Genomic DNA, 26769 nt, shown 5'->3' on the forward strand with positions numbered 1-26769 from the left:
ATACTGTACAAAGCTATGCTATGCTCTGCCAGCATGCCTGGATAGCCGAGTGGTTAAGACGGTCGCCTTCGGATCATGGGCACGCGGGTTCAAATCTGGTTTCACCAAGAAATTTTTTCCCGAAGAATTTCTCTCTCTCTCTTTCTCTCTCTCTCTGTACTCGTTCTCTCGCCCATCAGAGTTATTGCATCCCGCGCTGGAGATATCGCCGCATGTGTTCTGGGAAAAAGCAGATGATGAAGCCTATAGAAGACGACGACAATGAAGAAGAGGACGAAGAGAGCGCGTTCATGATGGCGATAACTTCTGTTCGCTCTGCACGGACTAACGGTCGGCTTAAACAGCTCCGCTATTAAAAGCACAAAAGTGCTTTAACTGCCTTGTGAGCCAACGAGCGATGGGCTCCGGCAGCATCTGCACGGAGAGTGGCCGATCGTCCAATTGTCGCGACGCATCAGAGAGTGTTCGTCTTTCAGAGGCAAATCGAGGGCAGCGGCATAGCAAATGGTCGACGTCTTCGTCGGTGCAGGATGTTGTTTCTTCCAGGGGTATCTAGCCTTGCAAGGTGAGCGGGCAATTGCACTGTCCGGTTACCTCCTTTCAGAATGTGTGGGAAACATAGCCAACCTTCGAAAGCGCAGCACTGGCAGGCCAACAACTAGACGCGCGCAGCGCGACGGAACAACTTACCTTCTGATGGCCCTTGAATCATCCCGTGCACGGCGCTGCGCCGGGCCCTCCACCTCACGACACAACGCCCTGGGATTAGTGTCACTCGCTGCCAATCACAGACTAGGTATGCATCCTTTAAAAAGGTCAGTAGTAGTCTAGACACCTCCTTTCTGATCGTGCAGTGTCCACGCCGAAACACCATATCGTTCGCTGCGGCGTGAGGAGAGCCTATACGCTGCATTGCTTCAAACATTCATTGTTGATGGGTCACAAAATCACCACAGCCCAACAAATAGTGTTGAATGCCATTATAGGTTTTGCATGACGCGCATAATGGTTTCGCGGCAAGTATGATCTTTAAAAGCGTATGAAATTGAGTTTGTTGACATGCGCACATACTGAAAAGCATGGTCTTGTAGAGCCATGCAGGTGTACACCCGTGCGGATGCTATGCAAGAGGGAGGCCTCTGTCCTGGTGAGCCCGTTTATCATGTAGGGCTGGTGAGGTGACAACCATATAGTTTCGAAACGAATGATCACAGCTCGTTTGAGAAGACGCTGAGGATGCTTAGGAGCCTTTATTTGTTAGTCTAAGGCATACAGAGCAAGTTACCGCTATGCCCGCGTGCGACGGAAGTCTGAAACTTTATAGTAAGCCCCATGTCTTGTAGATCTTCGAGACGATGAAGAGGTATTTTTGTGTGCGCTTCTCCCAAACCAACCCCTGTTGTAACAGCTGCAGAGAAGGCTTGCTGTCCGACAGTATCGCAACGTGTTGCACCCTACATGACTTCAGTTTTCGTAGGGCTGCCTCAGTTGTCACGCTTTCACACACACAAAAGTGGTTCTGTTCAGCACCGGTATTACAGCTGCCTTGTTTAGGAAAAATCGAACGCCTGACCGTGGCGTATAGCTTCACTTAGTCAGTATTTTGGGCAAGCAATAGTAAAACTAAACCATTTGCTGCTTACTGAACAAGAAAAAAAATGCAAGCAATGTTGATGCATCATGAGTAAATATTAGACCGGCGCTTCAATTTGGTAACATAATTATATAAGACGGCAAGAACGAGGCGAGAGCAATGATATAAACATTTGCAAGTGACGCAATACCAAGGAGAGCAAATGACTTCTTGTGGTAATTTATTCCTCCTCGTACGCTTTCCTTGCGCACACAATTACCTTCGGCAGAAGCCTTGTTCTAGTACAGCAGGCACGTTTTTCACAAATACCTCAAGTTCGGTACCGCAAGGAGGGCTGCAAGCTATGTCAATCGTTATTGTGCAAGAGCATAGGTTTCTTTTGGCAAAGAAATCAATAGGCAGACAAAACGTCGCAGTTGTGCACGCAACAAATAACATCCTGGTGATTCGTCAGAACGTCCTGGAGCTTCCTTTGCACTCCTGCGAGTAGAAGAAGATAATAGGGGTTTCATTTTTTAATACGAAAGTGTTTTATGTCTGGGTCCACCCAGACATCACTGACGTCATTTCACTCACGGAAATGACGTTGATAAAATGCACATGAACAGATGACAAAGAAAAACTAGAAGAAAGATTTCGTTGACGCGGATGACCCCGGAGTCGAGCCCACTACCTCACGGTCCGCGATTACAGGAGCCGGGCGCTCTACCCACTGCACTACCGACACATACACAAGGCTTTACAAACGCGCCTCATATATATCGCACCTTCTCCGCGAGAGACACGTCAGCGGTAAGTGCAACAACGCCTTCGCGCGTTCACGGCTCAAGCTACGAACTCTACCTCTCGCGTTCCTGAAAAGCTGTTTGCTAGTGTATGCATGAGCAGAGGCATAGGTTACCCTATTACAGGCGAGCGTACACCTTGCCGTTTCTCTCCTCAAATGACGGCGCTTTGAATGAGTGTACATCGAGTACCAGTGTTTATTATGCGCTTGTGGATCCCATCTTCAAGCGGGACTCACCATATGCAGTGTCCAGGTGTATTTTATCTACTCCAAACTGAAGTAAAACGGACCGACTGAGTTGTCAGTCAGCGCTCGTGCGTGTCCGTTTCTTTTAGTTGTCTTTCCGGGTCGCGCTGCCCACATAGCATGACCAGCCGGTCACGTAGGCTTCCTAAGCAAATCTTTCATCAACAACTTCAACTACTACAAAGGTTTAATCATGATCATGGACGTTAGTCGTCGGAATGGAAATGCGCCACCAGGCGTCAACGTCGGTGCATCCACGTCAAACGGTACTGTAGCTGCCTAACACAAGTAGTCATTGTGCAAGCTCTCATGCATCAAAGTACAATAAACAACCAACTACATCTGTGAAGATTCGTTTCACTTTCGTGTTATACCAGGTGCCAGTTCTACCTATTCCTATGACGGAAAGATCAACTTTTTAACTCACTTTAGCTGGCCTCATATATTTCACATTTTGCGTTACTTCGTTCTGATTTAATCATTCTCCAGGTCTATTCTAAGTTGGGCAAGTTAATGTGGCAAAAGGAAATGTATGACTTCTATATAAACTGAGGGATAAATATCTTATTTCGCATCTCATACAAAACAATTATCAATTAATTGCGGTCATGTGGTGTCACATTTCGTTATTGCACAATTGGAGACTCTCTATGAAAATTAGCGACGCACGGATAACTGCGGTCTCTGGTTATTTGCTGTCAGCTTCATTGCTTTGTATCACTCCATAGTAACCCTTAAGGTGTCTGCAAGGGTGCATAAATTCAGTTTGGTTGTTTCAATTAAACACTACTTCGTCTATTTCTGCCTGCAGTGGCGAGGAAGGGGATCTACAGAAATTACCGCTTCTCTACAACTTCGAAACGAGAGCATCACGAAATCCAACACCACATTGAAGCCCCGATGCTGTGTTTTCTTGGCGAACATGGCAAGAAACTTATAAAATAGGCACTTGGAAATTTCAGTACTCACTCTGATGCCTGCTGCTATGTCGGATATCTCCATTCCTTCTAACAGGCACTGGGACGTATTGCGGAATTCTTGCAGCTGCAAGTTTTCAAAATATGAGCCCATTAAATTATGACACTATACAGGAAATTGCACAATAATATAGAACGCGTGGCGAGCGAGTAAAAGCGCGATTCCCACACGTGGACAAAATAAAGCACGTTTCCCGTCGTATGTGTCTCAATATTTGTTTAGTACGCGCTGACAATGTTCAGCAAACACCTATTTGTGGTATACAACATAAACGCGTAGTATTGTTAAAGCATGCATGAATTAGTCTAGATTAATTCTTGCATAGTCGCAACAAGGCAACTGTACTCGAATGGGGCGATAATTAAGCTTTCGACAAGCAATCAGGTACGGCCAAGCCTCAAAGTCAAGTGTAGCCAAGTTACATGAGTATATCAGGGCACTCATATGAAGGAGCTCACGCTGCACCAGTCCATCATTTCTTGCATAACGTAATTCAAAGTGCCAAGATAGTGTAATCATGCACGTAAGGACATCAGGAGCGCGGCAGGCATCGTCGGCTAGCGGCACCGCCGAGCCATATAAGGGCAGAAAAGCCACAAGCCACTGGAGAAGAACTTCACAAGAAGGACAAGGCGGCGTTGAAATATCGTTGATTCCTTGCAAGCGACTGCAATGGTCGGAACGCGATAACGAGAAAGTGCAGTATTAGAAATTTGCCGATCTTTACACACATACACACGCACACGTATGCACAGATATATATATATATATATATATATATATATATATATATATATATATATATATATATATATATATATATATATATATATATATATATATATATATATATATATATATATATAAGGCTTAAATACGGAAGAGTAACTTCGGTTGCCGCAAGGTTATAAGTATAAAAGTATATGCGCCTTCATAAAAACAACTGTTTATTTTGTCTACGTTTCGACGGGAGCCCCGTCCTGAAGAAGACGGGGCTCCCGTCGAAACGTAGACAAAATAAACAGTTGTTTTTATGAAGGCGCATATACTTTTATATACATATATATATATATATATATATATATATATATATATATATATATATATATATATATATATATATATATATATATATATATATATCTATATATATATGTATATATATATATATATATGTGTGTGTGTGTGTGTGTGTGTGTGTGTGTGTGTGTGTGTGCAGTGAAACCTCGGTGATACGGTCACAGCTCATACGAATTTCGGGTTGATGCGAAATTTTCGTTGGCCCCGGCCAAGGCCCATTGGCCTGCAAGGTAATGAAGTACGGTTGTTACGAACCGACTTTCACTCAGCGACGTTTGATACGAACGTACGCTACCGCCCAGATACGAAAGGTGCTGTCCGCGCTGTCGCGGAAGACGCGCCAAGCACGTGCGAGCGCGGGAACGCAAGCGTGGGCGCGCCGCACCGCCAAATCGTCACAATCACGGTGTAAGAAAAACACTTTTCTTACGGTCAGAATAAACCTTCAGAGATGCGTCACGGCCTCCGAGATTGTGTGCGCGAATCTTTGAGGCTGTTATGAGCCTTCGCTTTCAGATTACAGAGGACATTAGCGCGATCCTTTTGTTTTCTAACACGTCGACGCAGGCTGCTGTTGTTGTACTGCGCTTATACGTGCCTCTCTCGTGCATCAGACATCCCATGAAAGGTGGACGAGGACCGAAAGAAGGCGAGGACGGTCTTGGCGAAGGAGTCAGGCCTCGCAACGTCAGCATGCGCGACCGTTGAGGTTGCACTTGTGCGGGCACGGCCGTAAATCTCCCAAAGAACATCCTCAAACACCTCCGCAATAACAAAATCATAACACAGGACCGTGGTTCAGTAATTTTGTGGCCTTGATCCATCGCGTCAAAGAGCTTCTTTTGCTACTTTCGCTGCAGCACTCCGCTGTCATGCAAAAAAGCATACTAAAATTTGGAAGGGGCTACTGCTGTCGCGGGTCACAACGCACCTGGTTCATTAATTAAACACGCACGCACGAACCGTATATCTACGAGCGCTGGTATGATTGCCGACATCTAAAAACTTAACTGACAATCATTCAGGGTTCTTCCTGACGTTGCTGCGGCCCTGAAAAACAATAAATGAAAGTGTACACTAGCTTTCTTTTGTCGCATGCTATTTTTCCATGCTCTCTGGTGATACGAATTTCAGATGATATGAATATTTTTGGTGGTCCCGTGAGATTCGTATCACCAAGGTTTCACTGTAGTTGGAACTCCGTTTAACGAAGTATTGCGGGCGCTCGACTTATTTAGCTAAATCCGCAATTTATTTGCCACTAATACACACCTTCGCGTGTGAAAAGCCTGAGCCTCCCATCTCCGGGCGATACAGGTGAGGTAGACGGTCACGTGTAGCCATGACAAGCTGCCGATATGCTAAGGCGGGGTGACAGTTAATGGGCGAGCAGGCGGAGCAAGGAAGTTGCGAGGAGATGATCAGGCGCATCTGTCGCATAAACTCTTAAATAGTGAAATCAACCACCCCATTCCTATGGCCGCATTTGCAAGGACAACAAATCGTTACCGTCCAGCGCCATTTGACATGTAAAAGCGCTACCGACTGCGGCGTGCAACCTCGTCAAAATAAAACTAGTGTTGTGACTAGGGTGGCTAGATGATTTAACGTGATAGCGTTACAGCGCACGTCAGAAGAAAAGCCGTCTGTGTAAAGATTGGAAAGAAATCTCTGTATTTTTGCTCATTTATTTTTTATTGCCGTAAAAATTTAGGTATATCGAGTTGTAACTACATATGTATATTATGACGTCTTGGTTGGGACGACGTTTATTAGGCCCGAGGACTGGGCAGCGAACAGGCAGCCAGAGGCAGAGAGCACCCACACCCAAGATGGTGACGGTGAGGACGGAGAAAAAGCGCATAACAAAGGCCCACAATATATATATATAGAGAGTAAAAGCTCGTTCACTCGCATTTTACGGGACAAGAAGAAATGTCTGAATTAACCGTATGCCGAATTATCGAAAGTATATATATCAAGAAAACAATAAACAAATATCTGTTACATCAATACACTTTCATTTTCTTGATGAATACGTAAATCCCGTACTTATTTTGCATACGAGCACTTAAAAAGCCGCAATTTTCGTCATTCTGAGACTTCGTTCACAATGGGACAACGGCGCCAGACTGTTTAATTAGCCCGAAAAGTAATCTGCACCCTTCCCTTATTACGTACCGCCACCACCCCCACGAGCATGTGACGATAGTTCTGCCGCAGGCAAAATGACCGGCAACTAATCGTTCGTCCATCGCGATGTAGCAAATGGTAGACGACGAATAGAAACAGCGCTAAACACGGGACGAGAAGAGGACTCATACACGGCGCTGCTGTAAATGATTTTTATGCCAACATGCCGACCGCGGCTGAAAGCTCTTCATCTTCAACATCTTCCGCCATGTATGAGTTTTGTGACATTGCGCGCGCATTGCATCGAGTTAAAGCGAAGCTTCTGACTGCCCGATCCGCATTTGGAAAAAAACCGTGGTCACCAAATTATGAAGATAGCGATGTGGACAGCACCTCATCGTTCCAGTTGTCGGCGAACGCCGTCGTCGCTCTTTCGCGTCGCACATTTGCGGCGCTTCGCGCTCGGCACCCTCCGAGGATAGTCCGCATTAACCGGATTGCGGCCAAATATGACCGAATTAGCGAGAGTTTCATGCGATTAAACGATGCATATGCTGGCCGGGACCAAGGAACACGCCCAAATTATCCAATTTTCCGAATTAACGAGGGTCGATTTTAACGAGCTTTTACTCGTTATACAGTTATACACACACAGTTAAGCATCAATATAACGAAGTCGATAGGCAATTTACTTTGTTAGGACAGAAACTTATTGAAGCTCGACCTTTTTATGCTCAGCGCGGTCGCAAAAGGGGCTTCTTTTAAACAGCGAAGCTGCTTAGCGAGTCGCTCCTTGTCCGGCGAACCGAAAAGCTGTCATCATCATAAGCGGGTATGCATGTCCACATAAATTGAGTAAATACTATTATCCACTAAAAATGAAGAAGGCAACAGTTGGCCCAACAACAAATGGCTGCGAAGCGACGGCGGCGAACCGAAGACCCCGAATACGTACAGTCGAGCGCGATTTGAAGGTCAGCGCCGACCAAGAACTACAACAGCGCCATGGCCCAGAATCCTCTTTCGGGAAGAGGGAGGTATCAGGCAAGCTACACTCACCCTTTTTGCTGTTCCTTAAGCTGCGATCACTCCTGTCTGAGGAAGGCGCATTTTCAGTTATCTTTTTTTATGACAATACGATATAATTTGGGCAACTTACCAAGTCGTTCAAATGAAGCAGTGCCAAGCAACAGCTTTACCATATCTTTCCCACCAATTTCGATATCGTCAGCGGCGATAAGAGTCAACGAAGTATACGCATGATCGCAACGAATGGCGCTTAAAATAGAGATAATGGGTGCAGAGTTCGTGGTAAGGGTGATTGTTGTAGCATGGAACAGCCAACGAGGGAGATAAGGTTGCGTAATCTTGATTTCCACTGTTCCGAAGCGTCCCGCTAGGCCCCTGGGACGCTAGGCCTGTCGAGGCTGGCGCGATAACCTTCAAATCGCGCTCGACTATACAACGAGACAATGCTGTATAACGGGAAAGGCAACGGCGGCTGCGAGAAGAACGCGAAGCGATGGAAGGCCTACGCCAACGACGACGTCCCCGTAGATCTATGAGAGGTGCGAACGCTTGGTTTCAGCGCGAGGTTCTGTCTCTGCAGTTTGGACATCCGTGTCCTGTCTGTGACTGCCTGTGGTTTAACTCGAACCTTTTAGCGCTGAGAATCAACGTAGAAACGACCTAGCATCACCTAGCTGAAAGTCTAGCAACGACTGAGAAGCAACCTAGAAAGAACCCTCATCATCTAGCTAAGGCCTAGAAACAACCTGGAAGCAACCAGATTAGCCTTCAGAATCGTCCAGTTTCGCTGTGTCAAGCCTTGCGTGGCTTAGCGCAAAGTTCGCCATTTTTTTTTTGCACGTGAAGCGCTGGGAGAATGTTTGAAAAATGCGGCAGTACAAAACCTAATTTCTATAACGTCAGAAAAAAAATTGCGGGCAGTTTGCACTGAGTCGCGCAAAGCTTGGCCCAGCGAAGCACGGGCCCATCGCCGTTCGTACTCCCCGTCGACCGACACGTCTAGCTTCGAGATGTGCGGCTTCGTCCTCGGGGAGTACGCAACCAGGCTATGCACGATAGAGCGGAGGTTGCGCGCGATGTCTCCGTCGGTGGGCGTGGCTTAGCTACTGCACATGCGCGGCTTGGTCAGGTGGTGCGGTATCCGGTCGCTAGACGACGCGATGCTTGCTTCCTCTTTCTTTCTTTTTTCCCTCTCTCTACTTCTTTCTCTCTCTTTCGTTGATGTTGTCTCTGTCTCTCTTTTTCTTTCTGAATATTGTTGCGCGTGCCTGCGAGGACAACGAGAGAAAAAGACGACGACGCTGAGGGAGACAATAGGCAGTTTTAGAATAGCGTACGCTAAGTTAGCGTTAGCGTTTGCGGCCCGCTATTTCCGTCACTTAACGGGAGACCGCAAGCGGTTAGCGTACGATGCATGCGCAGTGGCGCGAAAAGCCAACGCAAAGCTTTGCGTATCCTATTCTAAAACTGCTTAATCTGTTGGCCGCTCCTGCGCTCACCTTCGCGACGGCCCCTTCAACCGTGACGTCTCAGTCGCCTTCGCGCGTAACAATACCTCTCTCTAGTTTTATCTCTTTCTCATTCTTTCTGTGCTACGCATTAGTCTCGCCCCTCCTTCTTTCCCTCCTCCTCACCATCACACCTCTCCTCCTCACTATCGCTTCCCTTTCCCACCCCCTTGCTACACTATACTATACAAGGCTATGCTATGCTCTGCTAGCGTGCCTGGATAGCCGAGGGGTTAGGACACTCGCCTTCGGATCGAGGGTACGCGAGTTCGAATCCGCCTCGCGAAGAATATTTTTCGTCAAGAATTTCTCTTTCTTTTTCTTTATATCTTTCTTTCCGTCTCTGTTTGTTTCTCTCTTTCTTTCTCTCTCTCTCTCTACGTACTCGATTTCAGGGTTATTATTACAGGCCACGCCGTAGCGGTGAGTAGTGTCAACGCCTCCTTTGGTAATGGGTTCTGCCCAAATTCTGTGGCACATACCCGTTCACGAGGACGATAGTTTTCGGGCACGGTCACCCACTTTACGTCGAGTTAGAACAGGTTCGCTGTAAAAAACTCACGGGGTCTCTTGTGCATCTACCTAAGACGACTCGAAGGCGAAGGCCATATTCTTTTTCTTCGCAGTCGATGTATCGATACTCCCCCCGCCTCCCTCCGAGATATGTATGCACCTAACGTGGTTTTCCACAGGTTCCAAGATCGGAGGCATTCACCTGGCTTTGCACTGCTTCCGTGATCGGCCCACCCTTGACCAAGGGCCGTACGACGCCGCCGACGGTCAATTTTCGCAAATTTGATGGGTCATCTAAGGCTTTCTCTTAATTTTCTTGATCCTGAGATCCGGCAACCACGGCTTGGCGCTACGCCGTCGAAAGCGTATTCACAGCGGCCGAACGTCACGCGTGAACCCGAAAGAAATACAGGCCAAACGCGCAGTCGTAATAAGGAATAAGAGAAGCTATTGCCTGTTCTGCCGCCGCAACTTGTGATCAAAACGTTGGCTGTGGCCAGGACGCCGATACTATCGTGTTCATCGAAGAGAGCCACTTGCTTTCCACGCGCTTTGATGAACGCGCAGCGTCGATAACCATATCTTGAAGTGACGACAACAGCGGACAAAGGGGAGAGTCATACACACACAGGGAGCGCCTGCTGAACCAACACACCCAGTCCGCCATTCTTACGTCGATAGCCGCCGCACGCCAGAGCTGCGGTCTGAAATGTTTGGGTGGATGGACCTTAGTCAGGCAGAGCTAACCTGCCTTTAGTCCTTTCAACCCAGACAGTGTATGTGTAAATAATCATACACACACGCGCGCGCGCACACACATACACGCACACACACACACACACACACACACACACACACACACACACACACACGCACACACACACGCACACACACACACACACACACACACACACACACACACACACAAAATCACATTAAAGCAAAACGACAACCCTAATTGCTCAATTATACTACCCCTGGCCCTAGGAGTTTCAATGTACTATCGCCTCGGCCTTCCTCTGCGGCAGCACTGAAACTTCGTTATATTGAAATCACGGATAACCACGCTTCGTTATACTGAGGTACAAAGGCATGAACCTGTGGAAAGTGAAATACTTCGTTACATCGAGAATTTCGTTATCGATGTTTAACTGGATATGAATCTTGACAGGCAAGCGAAAACTGTGGGACACGGAGATTAAGAAGCTGAGCTATTGTTTTCAAAGCAACCAATTTATAACAACAGAAATCTTCAGCATGACGAAATGGCGATGCCGACGAACTCGCGCGCTAAGTATGCTAATAGGCAGTGCCTGACCTAAATGTGGACCGGAAGGCTGACTTGCAAGGTGCACAATCGCAATTAATTTGGCACACGACCAGACGGGAGCGTATATTTGCAAAGAGACACGGGCCAACCACTGACGCTGGCAAAATAGCGACACCTATACAACGCGAGGCAGAACGTTATCTTTAATTCACATTGTACGATATGACGTCACACGTGACGTTTCTCTTCAAATCACGTGACCCAGAGCTGTTGAGGTGCAAGTAGACTCGCCCCAGCCAGACGCAAGAACAGTCACCAGTCCGTCGAAATGACCAAGAGAAAGATGAATACGTGAATGTGATGATGGCTTTGTGCATTCAGACCGAAATGCTGCATTACTGTCACCGGCCAGTGACAGAAAGCTTTGCCTGGATTTTTTTTTTCTCGCCAAACATGAGCTTTCTTGGCAATTAGAAAACATGCGCTACTTAGACAAGCTTAATTTGTTTTGTGAGAATGAACCATGGCCTAATTACGGACACTTGCCGCAGTTCCAACTCAGTAAAACTCGAGCTGGTTCAACTGTTCCTCAATGTTTGATGCTGTTTCTTTTTCAGTGATCGTTTTGCGTCTTTCCATCTATCATTTTCCACGCTTTTGAACCGATTTTGCCCTTTTAAACAATAGCATACAAACCGCAACAGCATGGTTTCGAAGGTTGAACATATTTACCCTCATATGTATTCGTATATGTATAGTGAGAGTTCTGAGACTGCTGGTGGTGATGGTGTCGCATTGGAGAGATCTTCGTGACACATGCACCTAAAGTACAAGGGGGTGCCTTCGTCGGCCACTGTGACCGGCGTTGAAGCCGCCCGCCCCCAGTACGCCGCGAAATGCTCCGGCGGTTTGTGATCGGTGCTGGCGTCGAGCCATGCGATTAGAGAGATCCGAGGAGCTCTTTTTCAGCCCTGTCTCAAATGTCGGAGCTCAAGGGCGAAAGCGCCCAATCCTTGCCGTAGTCTCATGCACCACTGGTATTGTCCGACGAGAAAACACTTTGTCTTACTTTTCGCTGCCTTCTAAGGTCGGGTAGATTTTGTAGATTATGTATGATTGAATATTTCCATCCCTCTTTTGACCGCACAGAGTACGACGCGCACCGCTACAAACGCTACTCGGCTGCACCTCTTAGCCCTACTGCGCCTATTTGGGCAGGCGAAAAGCGCGTACTCCTAAAGCGATTCTCGGTGCTCCGAGCGGACGCCCAAGTGTTCAATATAGGCAACGTGCAGTTCTCTGTGAGGGAGTTTATTTACATCATTACTGATTAGGAATTCTCGTATGTCTGATGTAGCGGGAAGTTGGTTTGATTAAAGATCGGTGTGTTCCGTCTCGACCGTGTAATAAAACGTCGGTTGTGGCATTCTTTACTTGAAACAGAAGCATATTTAAGGAAATATTTGGAGTGCACTAGCCGGATGCACTCTTTCCTCGAGAAAATTAATTAAAGAAACTGTTTCACGAAGTGATCCAGTGATTGAAACCGCTTATGGCGGTAGTGCTGACTATAAGAGACAGTAGGTACGAATTAACTTGCCTATACCACTTGCCTATGGCAGGGTCGCCTTTGATCGCGATCGGGCCTGATCTGGACATAATGCGTTCGAATTTATTTGGCACCTCTACGCAAGATGCAGAAGGGATCCAATCATTGTTCAGAGATCTGATTCCGATCTGGCTTAATTGCGATCAGCAGTGCATCGTGTGACACTGGTATAACGCACGCAGTCCGATATGCGAGCAACGGGATAACTTGCCGAACTGCAAAGCTTCGAGTTGTTCGGGCATCGCATGGCCACGCAAGGAGCTATGCCAGCCAGTCCACTAACGACCGCCAGTGCTCCACGGCTATTAAATGAACCGTCCCATGCATGAATCATGCGGTGTCGCAGCTTGACCGGGACACATCCTTGAGACGCCGCCCGGAAGCCTAGCTCCATCGTAGATGACTTGAGTCAACAAAGAAAAACATTCTGGCGTGTTTGCATGCCGCACCCGTGGCGGAAAGCGCAACCGTTGGATATGTGCCTTGCCTCGACTAACGCTCATTACGTGACGCCTCCCCCCGTTTTCCTCGCGCGCTTTCGCGAAAGAAAATCGACGTCGTGTAGTCAGGCGGCTGCTATTACGCTGCAAAACGGGCATCCACAAGGTCGAGCGGAACATAAAAGCAGACCCTGAATAAGCGTAAAGCTGCATCGTGAGTGCGGAAATTCACTGTTCTCATCATTGCGTAAGAAATGTCTAAACATTTTACCACGAATGAACAAGTTTTTTTTTTTTTCGAGGGGCTTGTTTCTTTGTTTGACACAACCAAACGAATCCAACAGGCCCGAGAAGGCACAGGGGCTACTAATTGTTGCCTTTAACTTTAGTGCAGTAATAACGACGTAAATTGAAATTAATTATAGTGGGCGAAAAATCACCCTTTCCGTCGGTGGTATCCGAACCCACAACGTTCGAGTTTCGCGTCCGATGCTCTACCAACTGAGCTACGACGGAAGGCGATTCTCAATCCACTTCGTTGAGTATTTCTGTATGTGTTCGTCTTCCATCGTAGCACAATTGGTCGAGCATCGGAAACGCAATTCGAAGGTTGTGGGTTCGGATACCACCGACGGAAAGGGTGATCTTTCGCCCACTATAATTAACTTCAATTTACGTCGTTATTACTGCACTAAAGTTAAAGGCAACAATTAATAGCCCCTGTGCTTTCCCTGGCCTAACTGTATGTTCGATTCACTTCGTTGTGTTAGACACACCAGACAGCTTTAGGGCCGCGGCCGCAAGCGGCTTGCGCGCTGAAGCTCTTGCGTTCTTTTGTACCCTCCTTCGGGCCGGCTGGCCAACAGAAGAAAGAAGGGAGAGCACAAAGACCCAACGGCTAAAAATCCTAAACTCTAATGTCTCGCCGCACCCACCATAGCCGCATCTCGAAGGTACTGTGAAAACTTCTACCCACAGGCAAGGAAAAGTGTTCATATGCTGAAATAATTTGATATTATTCACCCGAGAGGCTCTAGAAATTGCAGCTTTCACACATGTAACGAAAGCACGCCTGCTACCGCATACCAACCATGAAACTTCACATATATTTACAGTGAAACCTCGGTGATACGATCACAGCTCATGCGAATTTCGGGGTGATACGAATTTTCTGTTGGTCCCGGCTGTATCGGTTACCGCTAAGACCGTCTATGTACGCCACCCAGTCTGGCAACGCGCTCGAGCACTTCCGGTGCGCAAGCAATAAACATCAGTTCTTCCATGGCCACTGTACGTGTCGGTCTCGTTGCATACAACTGGCAGGGGCGAAATATTTCAGCTCGCTTGATGCCAACAGCGGTTTCCACCAAATACCTCTTGATGAAAAGTCCTCGCGTATCTGCACATTCAGCAGCCCATTTGGTCGTTACCGGTTCCTAAGGCTGCCCTTTGGCATCGCGTCGGCTCCAGAGATATTTCAAAGAACAATGACCGAGATTTTTGACGGGCTACCTGGAGTACGCATCTACATCGATGACATTTTAATTTGGGGTGCCTCATGGGAAGAGCACCAAGAAAGGCTGCACAATGCCCTGAAAACAGCCAGTGAAGCGGGCCTCACGCTTAATTGGGAAAAATGTAAGTTCGGAGTGAAGCAGATAGACTTCCTTGGAGATAGAATAAGTGCGGAAGGCATCAAACCCAACCCAGAACTGGTAGAGTGCATAGCCCATTGCCAGAGACCAGCTACAAGAAAGGAAGTCCAAAGGTTGCTTGGCGCTGTCAACTATTTCAGCAAGTACTTGCCGAACTTAGCAAGTCAGACAGAATCACTTCGAGGACTATTGCGTGAAGGCGTTACCTTTGAATGGACAAGGACGCACGACATCGAGTGGGCCCATCTAAAAAAATGCTGACGCGAGCTCCGTGCTTGCAATTTTCGATCCATCCTTGCCTACTAAGTTGTCTACTGTCGCATCCGCCTATGCAGTGGGAGCAGCACTTCTTCAGCAGTATGGTACCGAGTGGCAACCGGTCGGCTATGCGTCAAGAGTTTTGACCGAAACTGAGCGCCGATACGCACAGGTTGAAAAGGAGGCCCTTGGAATAGTATTTGGCTGTGAGAAGTTTAATGAGTTTGTTCTAGGCCGAAGAATTATAATAGAGACTGATCACAGTCCATTAATATCTATCTCAAAGACAGGACTCAGCGACATACCGCCCCGTCTTCAAAGGCTGTTTTTGAGACTGCTGAAATATGACTACCGACTGTACTTTGTTCCAGGAAAGAAACTGATTGTAGCTGACACCCTGTCGAGAATTCAAGGACAATGCATGTCAGAAAACTGCTCGAAGGACTTGGAAATACACGCCACCAGTGTTTTGGAGGAACGAGTCAGCAGGAGAACAAAGCAAAGACTGGAAGATGCCACAGCTAGAGACCCAGAACTGCAGCAGGTCGTAAAAAAACTGCAGGCGACAGAGCCTATCAAGGGGGTGTGGAAAAAACACATTAACGAATTGTCTGTGGTGGAAGGTGTGCTGATGAAAGGCACCAAAGTTGTAATCCCTTCCGAGCTTAGAAAAGAAATGCTCTCTCGGTTGCACCGGGGGCATCTGGGCATGGCCAAGTGCATATCACGAGCACGCACTCTCATGTACTGGCCGAGGATGGCAGCTGACATAAGACAAATGGTGGAACAGTGTGAGACCTGCCAAATACATGCATACAAACCCGCTGAGCCCCTGCTGTTACGAGACACACCAAATCAACCCTGGTACAGGGTAGGAGCGGACTTGTGCGAATATGCTGGCAATCATTACCTAGTCGTGTACGATGCATACTCTAACTATCCGGAGGTTGAGGAGTTGCATGGGACCACGACAAGTGAAGTCATCAATAAACTCTCGCGGGTATTCGCACGCTATGGCATTCCACATGAGCTCTGCACTGATGGCGGTCCCCAGTTTACAGCCAAGGAATTTAAAAACTTTGCAGTGATGTTTGACTTTGAGCACATCATCTCTAGCCCCTATTATCCGAAATCTAATGGACTCGCGGAAAAAGGGGTACAAATCATAAAGAGGCTCCTCAAGAAGCCAGGGTCAAAGGAGGAGTTTTGGCTTGGCCTCCTTAACTACCGTGCAGCCCCACTGGAAGACGGTGTCTCACCATCCCAGTATCTAATGGGCCGCAACAGCAGAACACCACTCCCAGACCTTTGCTTGAATTCACCACGGCAGCTATTAAACCCTCGAAAACACAAGCAAAATATGAACACAGGACAGCATCTCCCGCCGCTCCACCCCGGAGACACTGTTCGTATTTGGTCTGGAAACAAATGGGGCACGAAAGCTAAGGTTTTGGACCTTGTGGCCCCCAGATCGTACAGGGTGCTAACAGAGGATGGAAGCGAATTCAGAAGGAACCGCCAAGACTTACGGAAAACAAAATACTCTAGCAACTCAGCACCACAGCAGCTTCATCCTACTGGACTTAGTAACGCGGGGAAGGGGAGTCAGTCAGGACTGCAGGGAGCAACCGATGCAAAACGAGCATTCATGAGCATTGGCCTTCCCTTAGTGACCGCAAGACCAACAGCAGCAGCAAGAGAACTATGTGCGCGCCCCAGACAACTAGAAGCACCTACAGAATCATCGCCCATGGTGGGACCAAGGGCTGCCGAAGAATGCCTTCCTCCCGCACCTCCTAGACAGGCAGGAGTGTCGGGGGAAGATGAGCCTAGAGCGTCGTCCAGCCAACAAACCACCGAGAAGCCAGCTGTGCAGGCCCCAAGAGGTTCAGCAGAGACTGCTATAAACACCGTGATAATACATCCCCGCGGCGTTCATCAAGAATCAGAAGATCTCCCCACCGATTGGGCTACCAGAATTAACAAGTCTCCTCTTGCACCTTATGAAGGACATACTGTGTAATCAGCTCGTAATTTTAAAGAAAAGAGGATGTATCGATTACCGCTAAGACCGTCTATGTACGCCACCCAGTCTGGCAACGCGCTCGAGCACTTCCGGTGCGCAAGCAATAAACATCAGTTCTTCCATGGCCACTGTACGTGTCGGTCTCGTTGCATACACCGGCCAAGGTCCATTGGCCTGCAATATAATGGAGTACGGTTGTTGCGAACCGATTTTCACCCAGCGACATTTGATACGAACGTACGCTACCACCCAGGTACGAAGAGGTGCTGTCCGTGCTGTCGCGGAAGACGCGCCAAGCACGTGCGAGCGCGGGAACGCAAGCGTGGGCATGCGCGCCGCACCGCCAACTCGTCAGATTCACGGTGTAAGAAAAACACTTTTTTTACGGTCAGTATAAACCTTCAGAGACGCGTCGCGGCCTCCGAGATTGTGTGCGCGAATCTGTGAGGCTTTAATGTGCCTCCGTGTGCCTTCGCGTTTAGATTACAGAGGACATTAGCGCCATGCTTTTTTTTTTCTAACGCGTCGACGCGGGGTGCTGTCGTTGCACTGTGTTTACACGTGCCTGCCTCGTGCGTCAGACATCCTATGAAAGGTGAAGGAGCAACGAAAGAAGGCGAGGACGGTCTTGGCGAAGGAGTCGGGCCTCACAAGGTCAACATGCGCGACCTTTGCGGTCGCACTTGTGCGGGCATGGCCGTAAATCTTCCAAAAAGCATCCCCAACACCTCCGCAATAACAAAATCATAACACAGGACCATGGTTCTGTAATTTTGTGGCCTTGATCCATCGCGTCAAAGCGCTTCTTTCATTACTTTCGCTGCAGTACTCTGGTGTAATGCAGAAAAGCATACTAAAATTTGGAAGGGGCTACTGCCGTCGCGGGTCACAATGCAACTGGTCCATTCATTAAATACGCGCGTACGGGCCGTATATTTACGAGTGCTGGTATGATTTCCGACATCTAAAAACTTAACTGACAATCATTCAGGGTTCTTCCCGACGTTGCTGCGGCCTTGAAAAACAATAAATGAAAATGTACTCCACCTTTCTTTTATCGCATGCTAATTTGCCGTGCTTTCTGCTTATACGAATTTTGGATGATAGGAATATTTTTGGTGGTCCCGTGAGATTCGTATCACCGAGGTGTCACTGTATCTCGGCGCCCGCAATAACTTGTTCATATTAGCTCTCCCTTTCCGTGTGACACACAGCTATTTATTATTCTGAATGCAGAAGCATTTCACCGCTACGGGAGACTCGTCATCGTTAGACCCCATTCGAATCATCGTTTATATTCGTCAAAATTATTTTCATATAACACGGCAATTAAAATGTGTGCGCTCAATACAGTATTCCTGGCTTCTGCGTGGTTCTATTTTATAAGAATATACAGTGACGCGCGCCTTTGTTTTCACTTAAGGAACCTTGTCACTGAAACAATTAAAGAGCCGAAGAAAAGGGTGCCATGCTTCCTGACATGGCATCATACCGGGCAATGTAGCCCGTTTTTAACGCGATAGCGTTAAAGAGCTCGTTTCGCAGAAGTTCCGGTGTCGGTGTCGGCGATGGTGTCGGCGTCGTTGGTTATGAGCGAAAAATCATCGTCTTGTCCGTGACCGAAAAATCGAGCCGCAGAGCCATGATATTGCTTGAAACTGCTTTGGAAAGAAACACTACATGAATCTCGTGTAGTGGAAGAAGTCTTCTCAACGCGTGTAATATTGCGTGGCAGAAGCGCAGAGTCGCGCCAGGCGTCACAACTTGTGGATTGTGTAACGAGTGGGTGGTTTAAAGCTGTCCACCGATTACAAAATGTGCGGCTGCGATGGTGCGCGTGGTACCTTACGGCCGCGAAGTGGGTACATGGCCAATTTTCAAAAGGAAGAATTATGGCGTAGTGGGCACATAGCAACTGTACTTGCAGTAGGCATTCAAGGATAGTTTGAAGCGGCCAATGTTACGCGCACAGTCGTTCGTTTCCTTACCGCACGGTTGGGGCATGCACCAAGAACCGAAGCTAGGCTGGCAATTGAGAAGGCGATGCGCACGGGGTCCGATTACGCTGTCGCGTTCTACTCTTGAAGGCGAAGCTCCAGCGTCCTCCGAGTTTTTTTCATCGGTTATCGATTGCGAATATACATCGGCCAATAATTTATGCTCCTGAATGTCGTAACACCTAGAATGCGCAATGATGCTGCGCGTATTATGTCATGGATAGGCGATGAATTCGCGTGCGCGTAGTGTCCGCCGAACATCTGCGTAAATAAAACTTCAGTAGGGCAGCGGTAAGCAAGTATAGGCTGAGGATCTATACGTCATTTCAGGCACCTTTCAATCATATGGGAATTATGTCACCACACTCGATATGCTTGCGGACATCGGCTTTCACAGAAACTTGATGTAAAAAAAACGTTGGTGGTTATATCTCAAGGAGTTCGTGCCGCCAAACCGCGAAGTTCATTTGCATGAGAATGACTGCCGGACACATGCGACGATGGTAAATGGCGCAAAAACTTTGCACTTTTTAATATTGATTTAAGAGCTCCTCCAGAAGTCCAATATGGTGTTTATCACAGAATGCGGGTGAAAAAGACCTAAACAGCGCAAAAACGGGACAGCGCTTGAGGAGACACACAGCACGGGTGCTGCACCAGTGGCGTAGTTAGGGGGTGGCACACCAGGCCCGTGCCCCCCCCCCCCCCGAATTTTTTTTTCTCCGATGAGAAAGAGCACAAAATGACACTCGACCACACTTACCTGCCTGGACCCCATGTCGGATCAAAGGGTGCTCCTCCCCCCCCCCCCCCCAAAAAAAAAAAATTCTGCCTATGCCACTGTGCTCAACAAAAAGTTGATTAGTGCGAGATATATAGGTGCCATTAAAAAAATACATAAGAATGTGCTGCGGTTCCGGACAAGCGAAGGCTCTATGCCATCACACTCTCGCAATATAAGTCAACGGCTGTGTTGAATGCACTTTTAATATTTCTTCCATGCCCGTGTTGTTTCTCCTGAAGCCAGAAGTATTTATTTATTATGAGCCACTCATTCGAGTGAAGCACGGCATTGCACACATGCAAGCGTCACACAACCACAGAGAGTGCTCTCACGTTAATGCGCATTCTCGACATTCTGGAAGCCATACCTCTGTTGCTGAAGAGAGCCTGGAACAAGCCCAGTGGTAGAGATCTTCCACAGTCAGCACTTCAACTTTTGCAGAACCAATACAATTCTGCCAGTCCGGTTTCAGCTGCACACCGCCAGAGAACAAAGAGGTATACTATTTTAAAAAAAAAGGCAGTAAAAGGCTCGTAGGTACAGCATTTTCTACTTCCACGTCAGATTTATTACGTGTCGCTAACGTTTTACTACTATAGCAAAAGTCACAGTTTCGCCTCAAGGGCAGCTAGAAACTTGTTGCGCTGTGCTCAGGCACGAGCACCGCGCATAATGGCTGCAGCGAGCCTCACGAGCTCGCTGCAGCGATCAGAGTGACCTTAGTGCGGCCTATAGCTTCAACGCAAACTTTGCGGTGAAAACACAGGACGTACAAAACTCAAGAGATAATCGCGCGAGCACCGTCGACCACGTCCTGCGTCATGTATGTCAAAGTACAAGTCGGAGGCGCACATCCAAACTCCGGCGAAACACTATAGAGTTTTGGAATTGGGGACCCAAGAAATTTGCGAGCCGCCAGGGCGCATGCGCAAAACACAAGCCACTCTCGAACTCTTGCGCTCGCGTTGTCCCAACAGAGTTACTGTATATGCTCCCTACGGGTAGCATATACAGTAAAACTGCTGTAAGGGTAGCATTACTGTATACGCTGGCCCAAGACCCTGCAGCGCCCTCCTTTGGGCGGCGAACAAAACTGGAGAGCGCGAGACCTCAAGAGAAGAAAATCAAGACGGCGCTTGGCAGTGGCACATGAAGCCGTTAATTCAGGTCACTAAAATAAAACATCATTTGGATCTAAATGGTACATATTCCTCAAGCTAAAATAGACCATTTTCGTAAAAGGGCGCCCTAAGCGCCCTTCACGCGAACTACCACAAGCCGCCATGTTTAGGTCGCCGCAGCAGACGACACTCTGCGAGACTGCAACGGCTTGTGCGTGACATTTCGCTAGCGCGGCAGCCAGCTCGCATGTTCTGAATCGTGCCGAAAACGTGTTGCTAAGATGAAAGGACCTAAGAACGGGCTTGTTGGTGGTGACACACGGTGAAACTTGTGGCGCGCAAAAAAAAAAAAAAACACGGACAAAGAAAGTGTCCTGTCATCACTTTCTTTGTCCGCGTCTTTTTTGTACGTCACAAGTTTCACCTTGCTAAAATGGTTCAAAAGGTGTGCTCCGTTGTGTCACCAACGAGGCTACCGCGAGGAGAACAAAAAATTACACCATCTCCCGCTAAAGGGGACCATGAGGCGATGCGAAGCCGGAGCACTTGCACGATCGCGTTCCGTTGGCGTTTGTTGGGCATCCTACCGACCTCGCGTCGTGGAACGCGAAGAGGGACGCTACGCGCGTCGTATCTTCTATCTAGCCTGGCCGTTAATTCTCACAGGGCGAGCGGGGAACGCGGTCGACAGGCGGGCGAGAGGGGGGCAGCGTAGGAGAGGAGAGAGAAGGGGAGGGGACGCGCATGCGCTCGAGCTCATCGCGGCGTTGCGCAGGAGAGAATTTCGGCATGTCTAGCCCGCGTTTCAGAGGAAGAGTGGAAAGGGGCACGAGAGAGGTGTATGGGAGAGGGTGAAGGGGAGAGGGAAAGGGGAGAGAGGAAGGGGAGAGGGTGAGTGGAGAGGAAGTGTGTGGAGAGGGTATGCGCATGGGCAGTAAGGGTGGTCACGCCGCACACCGCCACCACCACCACCACCACCGGATTGAGCTCCGCCTTAAGATACTTCGCATCTAAAAATGCCAGGCCTGCGCGGATAGCGCAGCACAGTCACAGCGAAAGCTGGAAGAGTGGCATTTCTAGAGCCCGTTATAAACTCTCTTGTGGCTATTAATACAAGTACACTAGCAACGTACACACTACGCCACAAATCATAATTTTTGTGAAGTTGGGAAGCACCCACCACGACATTATTCGTCATTCTGCGGAGAAGCGAGGTACCATCTGTAAGGCATCGTGTGCACTTTGTTGATGCGACGGTTGATGACATTGAAGAATTATGGCTGATCCCTTTGTAATGGGTTGGAAGCTTTAAAAGGCCCACTACACTCTTAATCAGGTCCTGGCTAAATGCTGGCTGTATCCAGGAAACTAGACGAAAAATGTCCAGTTTCCTGGCTATATCTAGCACTTTAAGCGGGACCTGATTAAGAGTGTAGTTACGTAATTTGCATTGTGTGACGCCCGGTCAGGGGCGTAGCCAGAAATTTTTGTCGGGGGGTGGGGGGTTCAACCATACGTTAGGTATGTTCGTGCGTGCGTTTGTATGTGCGCGTGTATGTATACGAAAGCAAAACTGAAAAATTTCGGGGGGGGGGGTTGAACCCCCCCTGGCTACGCCCCTGCACGCGGTCGTTATTGAACTCTCCCACCGCGCTTTATAACATACGTTAACGAGAGAAAAAATGAGAGAGAGGGAATGAACTTTATTGAGACCTTGATGAAATGGATCATGGGAGCCTTATGGGCTTCCTTGGCAACCAATAGAAGTGCACTTGCCAGGAACCCACTACGCTATAAAGCATCATAATTTTTGTGAAGAAGGGAAGCAGCCACTATGTAATTTTTCGTCATTCTGCGGAGAACCGTGGTACTCGCTAAATACCTGTAAGGCATTATGTTCACTTTGTTGACTCTGTGGCTGATGACGGTGAAGAATTAATGGCAGATCCCTTTGTAATGGGTTGAAAGCATTCAACAACGCTCTCGTTGCGCAATTCGCGTTGTGTGACACCTGGTTGTTATTTTACTCTTCTACCACACTACATTACATATGTTAATGTGGTTCCTTCCCGACATCAAACCTATAAAGGGTCATTTTGCAAAGCATTCTCAAGTACCGGCATGGGTCTGAGGTAAAACACTGGGCTCACACGCGGAGGGCCCAGGTTCGAACTTCGTTCCATCCCGGGTGTTTTTTTTTTCTTATTTCCTTTTTTTATTATTTCGAGCGATAGTGGTTACGGACACCGGCGGCGGCGGCGGCGGACAACTACGGCGCCAAAAACGGGCCTTGTTGTGATCTGATAACAGCTTTCGCTGTAAAAAGTAAGCCACGGACATTTTAAAATTACCAGTGTAAACAAACACACGTGATGCACCTCGGAATAGTATACACAAAGTTTCCTAAAATTAACTAGAGGGGACTCTGGCTCTGCGATCGTTCAGCCACCATGGGAATGATGGGTAGTACACGGATTTGCCTAGTCTTCGTACTTGCGGGCTTCGAACGCACTTCTGGCTTTGTTTATTGCTGTGTTTTGGTTTTCTTTCGGATAAAAGAATGGATCGTTGTGAACATCGAGACCAGATTTGAATTGGTGAGCCTAAAAAAGTTAAAGTGGTGAAGTGGAACGAAATTCCACTGCCGGAGTCACGAAATTTAATCACGCAAGGGCCGCGGCAGTGAAGAAGGTTGGAGCGGGGAGAGGGGTGCGATTTTTCACAACAAATCAGCTAAAGCTGCCATTTAAAAGAGCACCCTTCCCATATCTCATATGATCATATATATGGGCCACTTCTGTAGGTTATTTGGCGTCAGGATTCGAGAAACATATCGATGCTGCTTTGCAGAATGACTAAAATTAGGACGCCGATTCTGAAATACATTGAAACACCAGTATAAAGAATCGAGTGGGACCACAGTAATTCTTCTTTATACACATCACTTCCTTATATGGATCGCTCGCTTTAATGGCCGCATTAAAGCAGATGACCACCTTCAAAGTCAGCAATTCTCTTCTGCACAGTAGTGTGAATTACTGAATGCGCAACCACCACCAGCCTGAAGGCACCTACGTTGACGGAGTGCTGCAGCGCCTAATCAGGGAATGTGGAGAGATAGATACATTTCACGCAAAAACCACAACGCCGCACCACAAAGCAGGGACCATATGACTGATATTATTAAACAATTTTTATTTGCCCTTCTTTATTTTTGTAGTTCTTAAAGCTTTAGGCCAAAATGCCCTTTTAGCCCCTATGGTCCGTTTCTTTTGGCAGCTCCGCGCTACGTGTGCGCGGCTAAGCGTTTTCGTTATAAAACAACAAATCAGCGATTCGAAACGTATGAATTGCTTCGTTAAACAGGCAAATTCACTGGTCTGGTCTTCGCTGTAGTGGCATTCAGAACGCATATAGGAGATGTAGGAATGCGGCCAGGTCACATGACATGATTTGTTGTACATGCAGGCTATTTCGCAGTAGAAGCGTTTGGTATAGCGGCGTTCGACTGTATAGAGATTTTGTACCGCGGTTATGTTTCAACACATAATGACCGCAATAGGGTGCCTTACGAAAAAGATGTTTCAGACCGGTCCCGTCTCGGCAGCTCACCCGAACAGAGCATCCTTATTTGCAACCGGCGCGAAAATAATGCGAGTACCATAGCAGTGTATGTTGTGTTGCCAGTCAGGCTGTTAATGTTTTTTTTTTTTTTTCAAATAGCTACATGTTAAATAAATTATTGTTACTGTGGAGGCATTTTTCGTTTGGTGTTCGATATTCGATTCGATATTCGAAGATTGATATTCGTATTCGATTCGTATTCGATTCGTATTCGAAAAATTTGATATTCGCACACCCCTACTGATTTGCACAAGGAAGAATTATGGCGTAGTGGGCACTTCGCAACTGTACTTGCAGTAGGCATTCTAGGATAGTTTAAAACGGCCAATGTTACACGCACATGTGTTCGCTTCCTTGTGGCACGGCTGATGCGTCCACCGAGAAACGGCCAGCAATTGAGAAGGTGATGCGCACGGGGCCCGATTACGCTATCGCGTTCTACTCTTGAAGGCGAAGGTCAAGCACACTCCAAGTTTTTTTTTTCTTTTTTTTAACACGAAAGTGTTTTATGCCGGGGTCCACCAAGACTTCAGTGACGTATTTCCGTCACGGAAATGACGTCGAAAAAATTTACACGATCAGATGACAAAGAAAAACAGTTCCATCAACGGGCATCGAACTCATGACCGCTCGGTCCGCAACAACAGATGCCGGGCACGCTATCCACTGCGCCACGGTAACAGACCCTGAAGTCATTACAAACGCGCCTTTTATATCTACCACTTTTCCGGTCGGCGGGGTGGTGTTGCCCTCTGGGAGCGGTAAAGCAAAGTAATTCATCATTACTGTGGCCTCCGCAATTAGAAACTGCAACGCGCATATGGCAACGCGTTACACGTCCGTCCAATTCGGCGTGTTTTCAATAGAAGTTCAATTTTGTCAATGTCTTAACACACCGCGAGGTGACGATCTTAGTCCAAGCGTCCTAAAAGCGTCGGCCTCGCTCATAGCATCACGCTAATACACACCAAAAATAGCTTTGCGACGCGCTCCTGCCTCACCTGGCTGTAACACCGCGTTCCCCGCTCACGCGCTCGCCCCGAGGAAAATCGCGGCCGGGCTACCGGGGCGGCACGACGCGCTTTGCGTTTCCCTCTAGTCCGGCCGTAGTGTTTAATCACATTTTGACATGCCGCGGGATGGCGACCAGGTTCTGCGTCCAATAAGCGACGCTCTTCTGGCTATCACACCTCGTTCTCTGATTACGCTTTCACCGTTAACTACTACAGCTACCGCAAGGGTTTGTTTAATCATTTAACATGGACGTTAGTCGTCGGGATGGAGATGTACCACTAATCATCAAAGTGGGTGCATCCACGTTAAACGGCGCTATAGCTGCCAGACATCAATATACATTGTGCAAACTCTCTTATATCAATGTACAGTAAGCATTCAGTTACTTCTCTAAGGGCACGCTTTACTTTCGTGTTATTCCGATTCCTATGACGGAGGGAGGGATCAACTATCTTTCTTACTGGTCCGGCAGTTTTCCTTCGGGCGAGACGGGGGAAAGAGGGGATTAACACCTGTCCCGTCCCACCATCCCTCGATAATGATGACGGTGGAGGTGCCTCAGGTGTCGGCTCGAAGTCCTTGGTCCTGGGTGGCATCTTCGGCTCGCCGGACAGCCCAAAGCTGGTCGCCCAGCTCGTCGCTGATGAGTGCCAATTTCCAGCGGCAGCGCGATGCCGGTGGTAATTTTACTCGGGAGGAGGGGGGAGGGGATGTTCGAGCATCTATTACGTATTGTTGCAAATCCGTTCTGTGGATTGCCGCAAGGTGGCGGAAGGGTTAAGAAAGGGAAATTGACAAACCCGTTCGTAGCATTTTTCGGCAACTACGAAGCTTTCTTTCTGATAAATAAATACGTATGGATTTCCTTGTCGCTTCGTGCTACAAACGGGCGGTTATCAATTTGGGAAATTCATACTTTATGTATGTTCGTGCGTTCGTTTGTAGTGCGCGTATATATATATATATATATATATATATATATATATATATATATATATATATATATATATATATATATGCAAAATTGAAGTTCAATAGTATTTCGGTTAAGGGTTTGAACCCCCGCCCCTCTACCCTGGCGTAGTGACTATCATGGTAGCAAT

General features: G+C 47.7%; 1 protein-coding gene across 1 annotated transcript in view; it reads right to left on the reverse strand.

Annotated features, from left to right (window-relative positions):
* Positions 1–1237: 1237 nt before the first annotated feature.
* Positions 1238–26769, reverse strand: part of LOC119382450 (uncharacterized) — a 37363-nt gene continuing 11831 nt past the window's right edge. The window contains exons 3-5 of the mRNA XM_037650155.2: positions 20275–20379; positions 3597–3671; positions 1238–2074 (exon numbers count right to left, since the gene is read on the reverse strand). Of these exons, the coding sequence (XP_037506083.1) occupies positions 2045–2074; positions 3597–3671; positions 20275–20379 (210 nt within the window). The 3' untranslated portion in view covers positions 1238–2044. The remainder of the gene's footprint in view (positions 2075–3596; positions 3672–20274; positions 20380–26769) is intronic.

This window comes from Rhipicephalus sanguineus, chromosome 2 (genome assembly GCF_013339695.2).
Source record: "Rhipicephalus sanguineus isolate Rsan-2018 chromosome 2, BIME_Rsan_1.4, whole genome shotgun sequence".
NCBI classification, from domain to species: domain Eukaryota; kingdom Metazoa; phylum Arthropoda; class Arachnida; order Ixodida; family Ixodidae; genus Rhipicephalus; species Rhipicephalus sanguineus.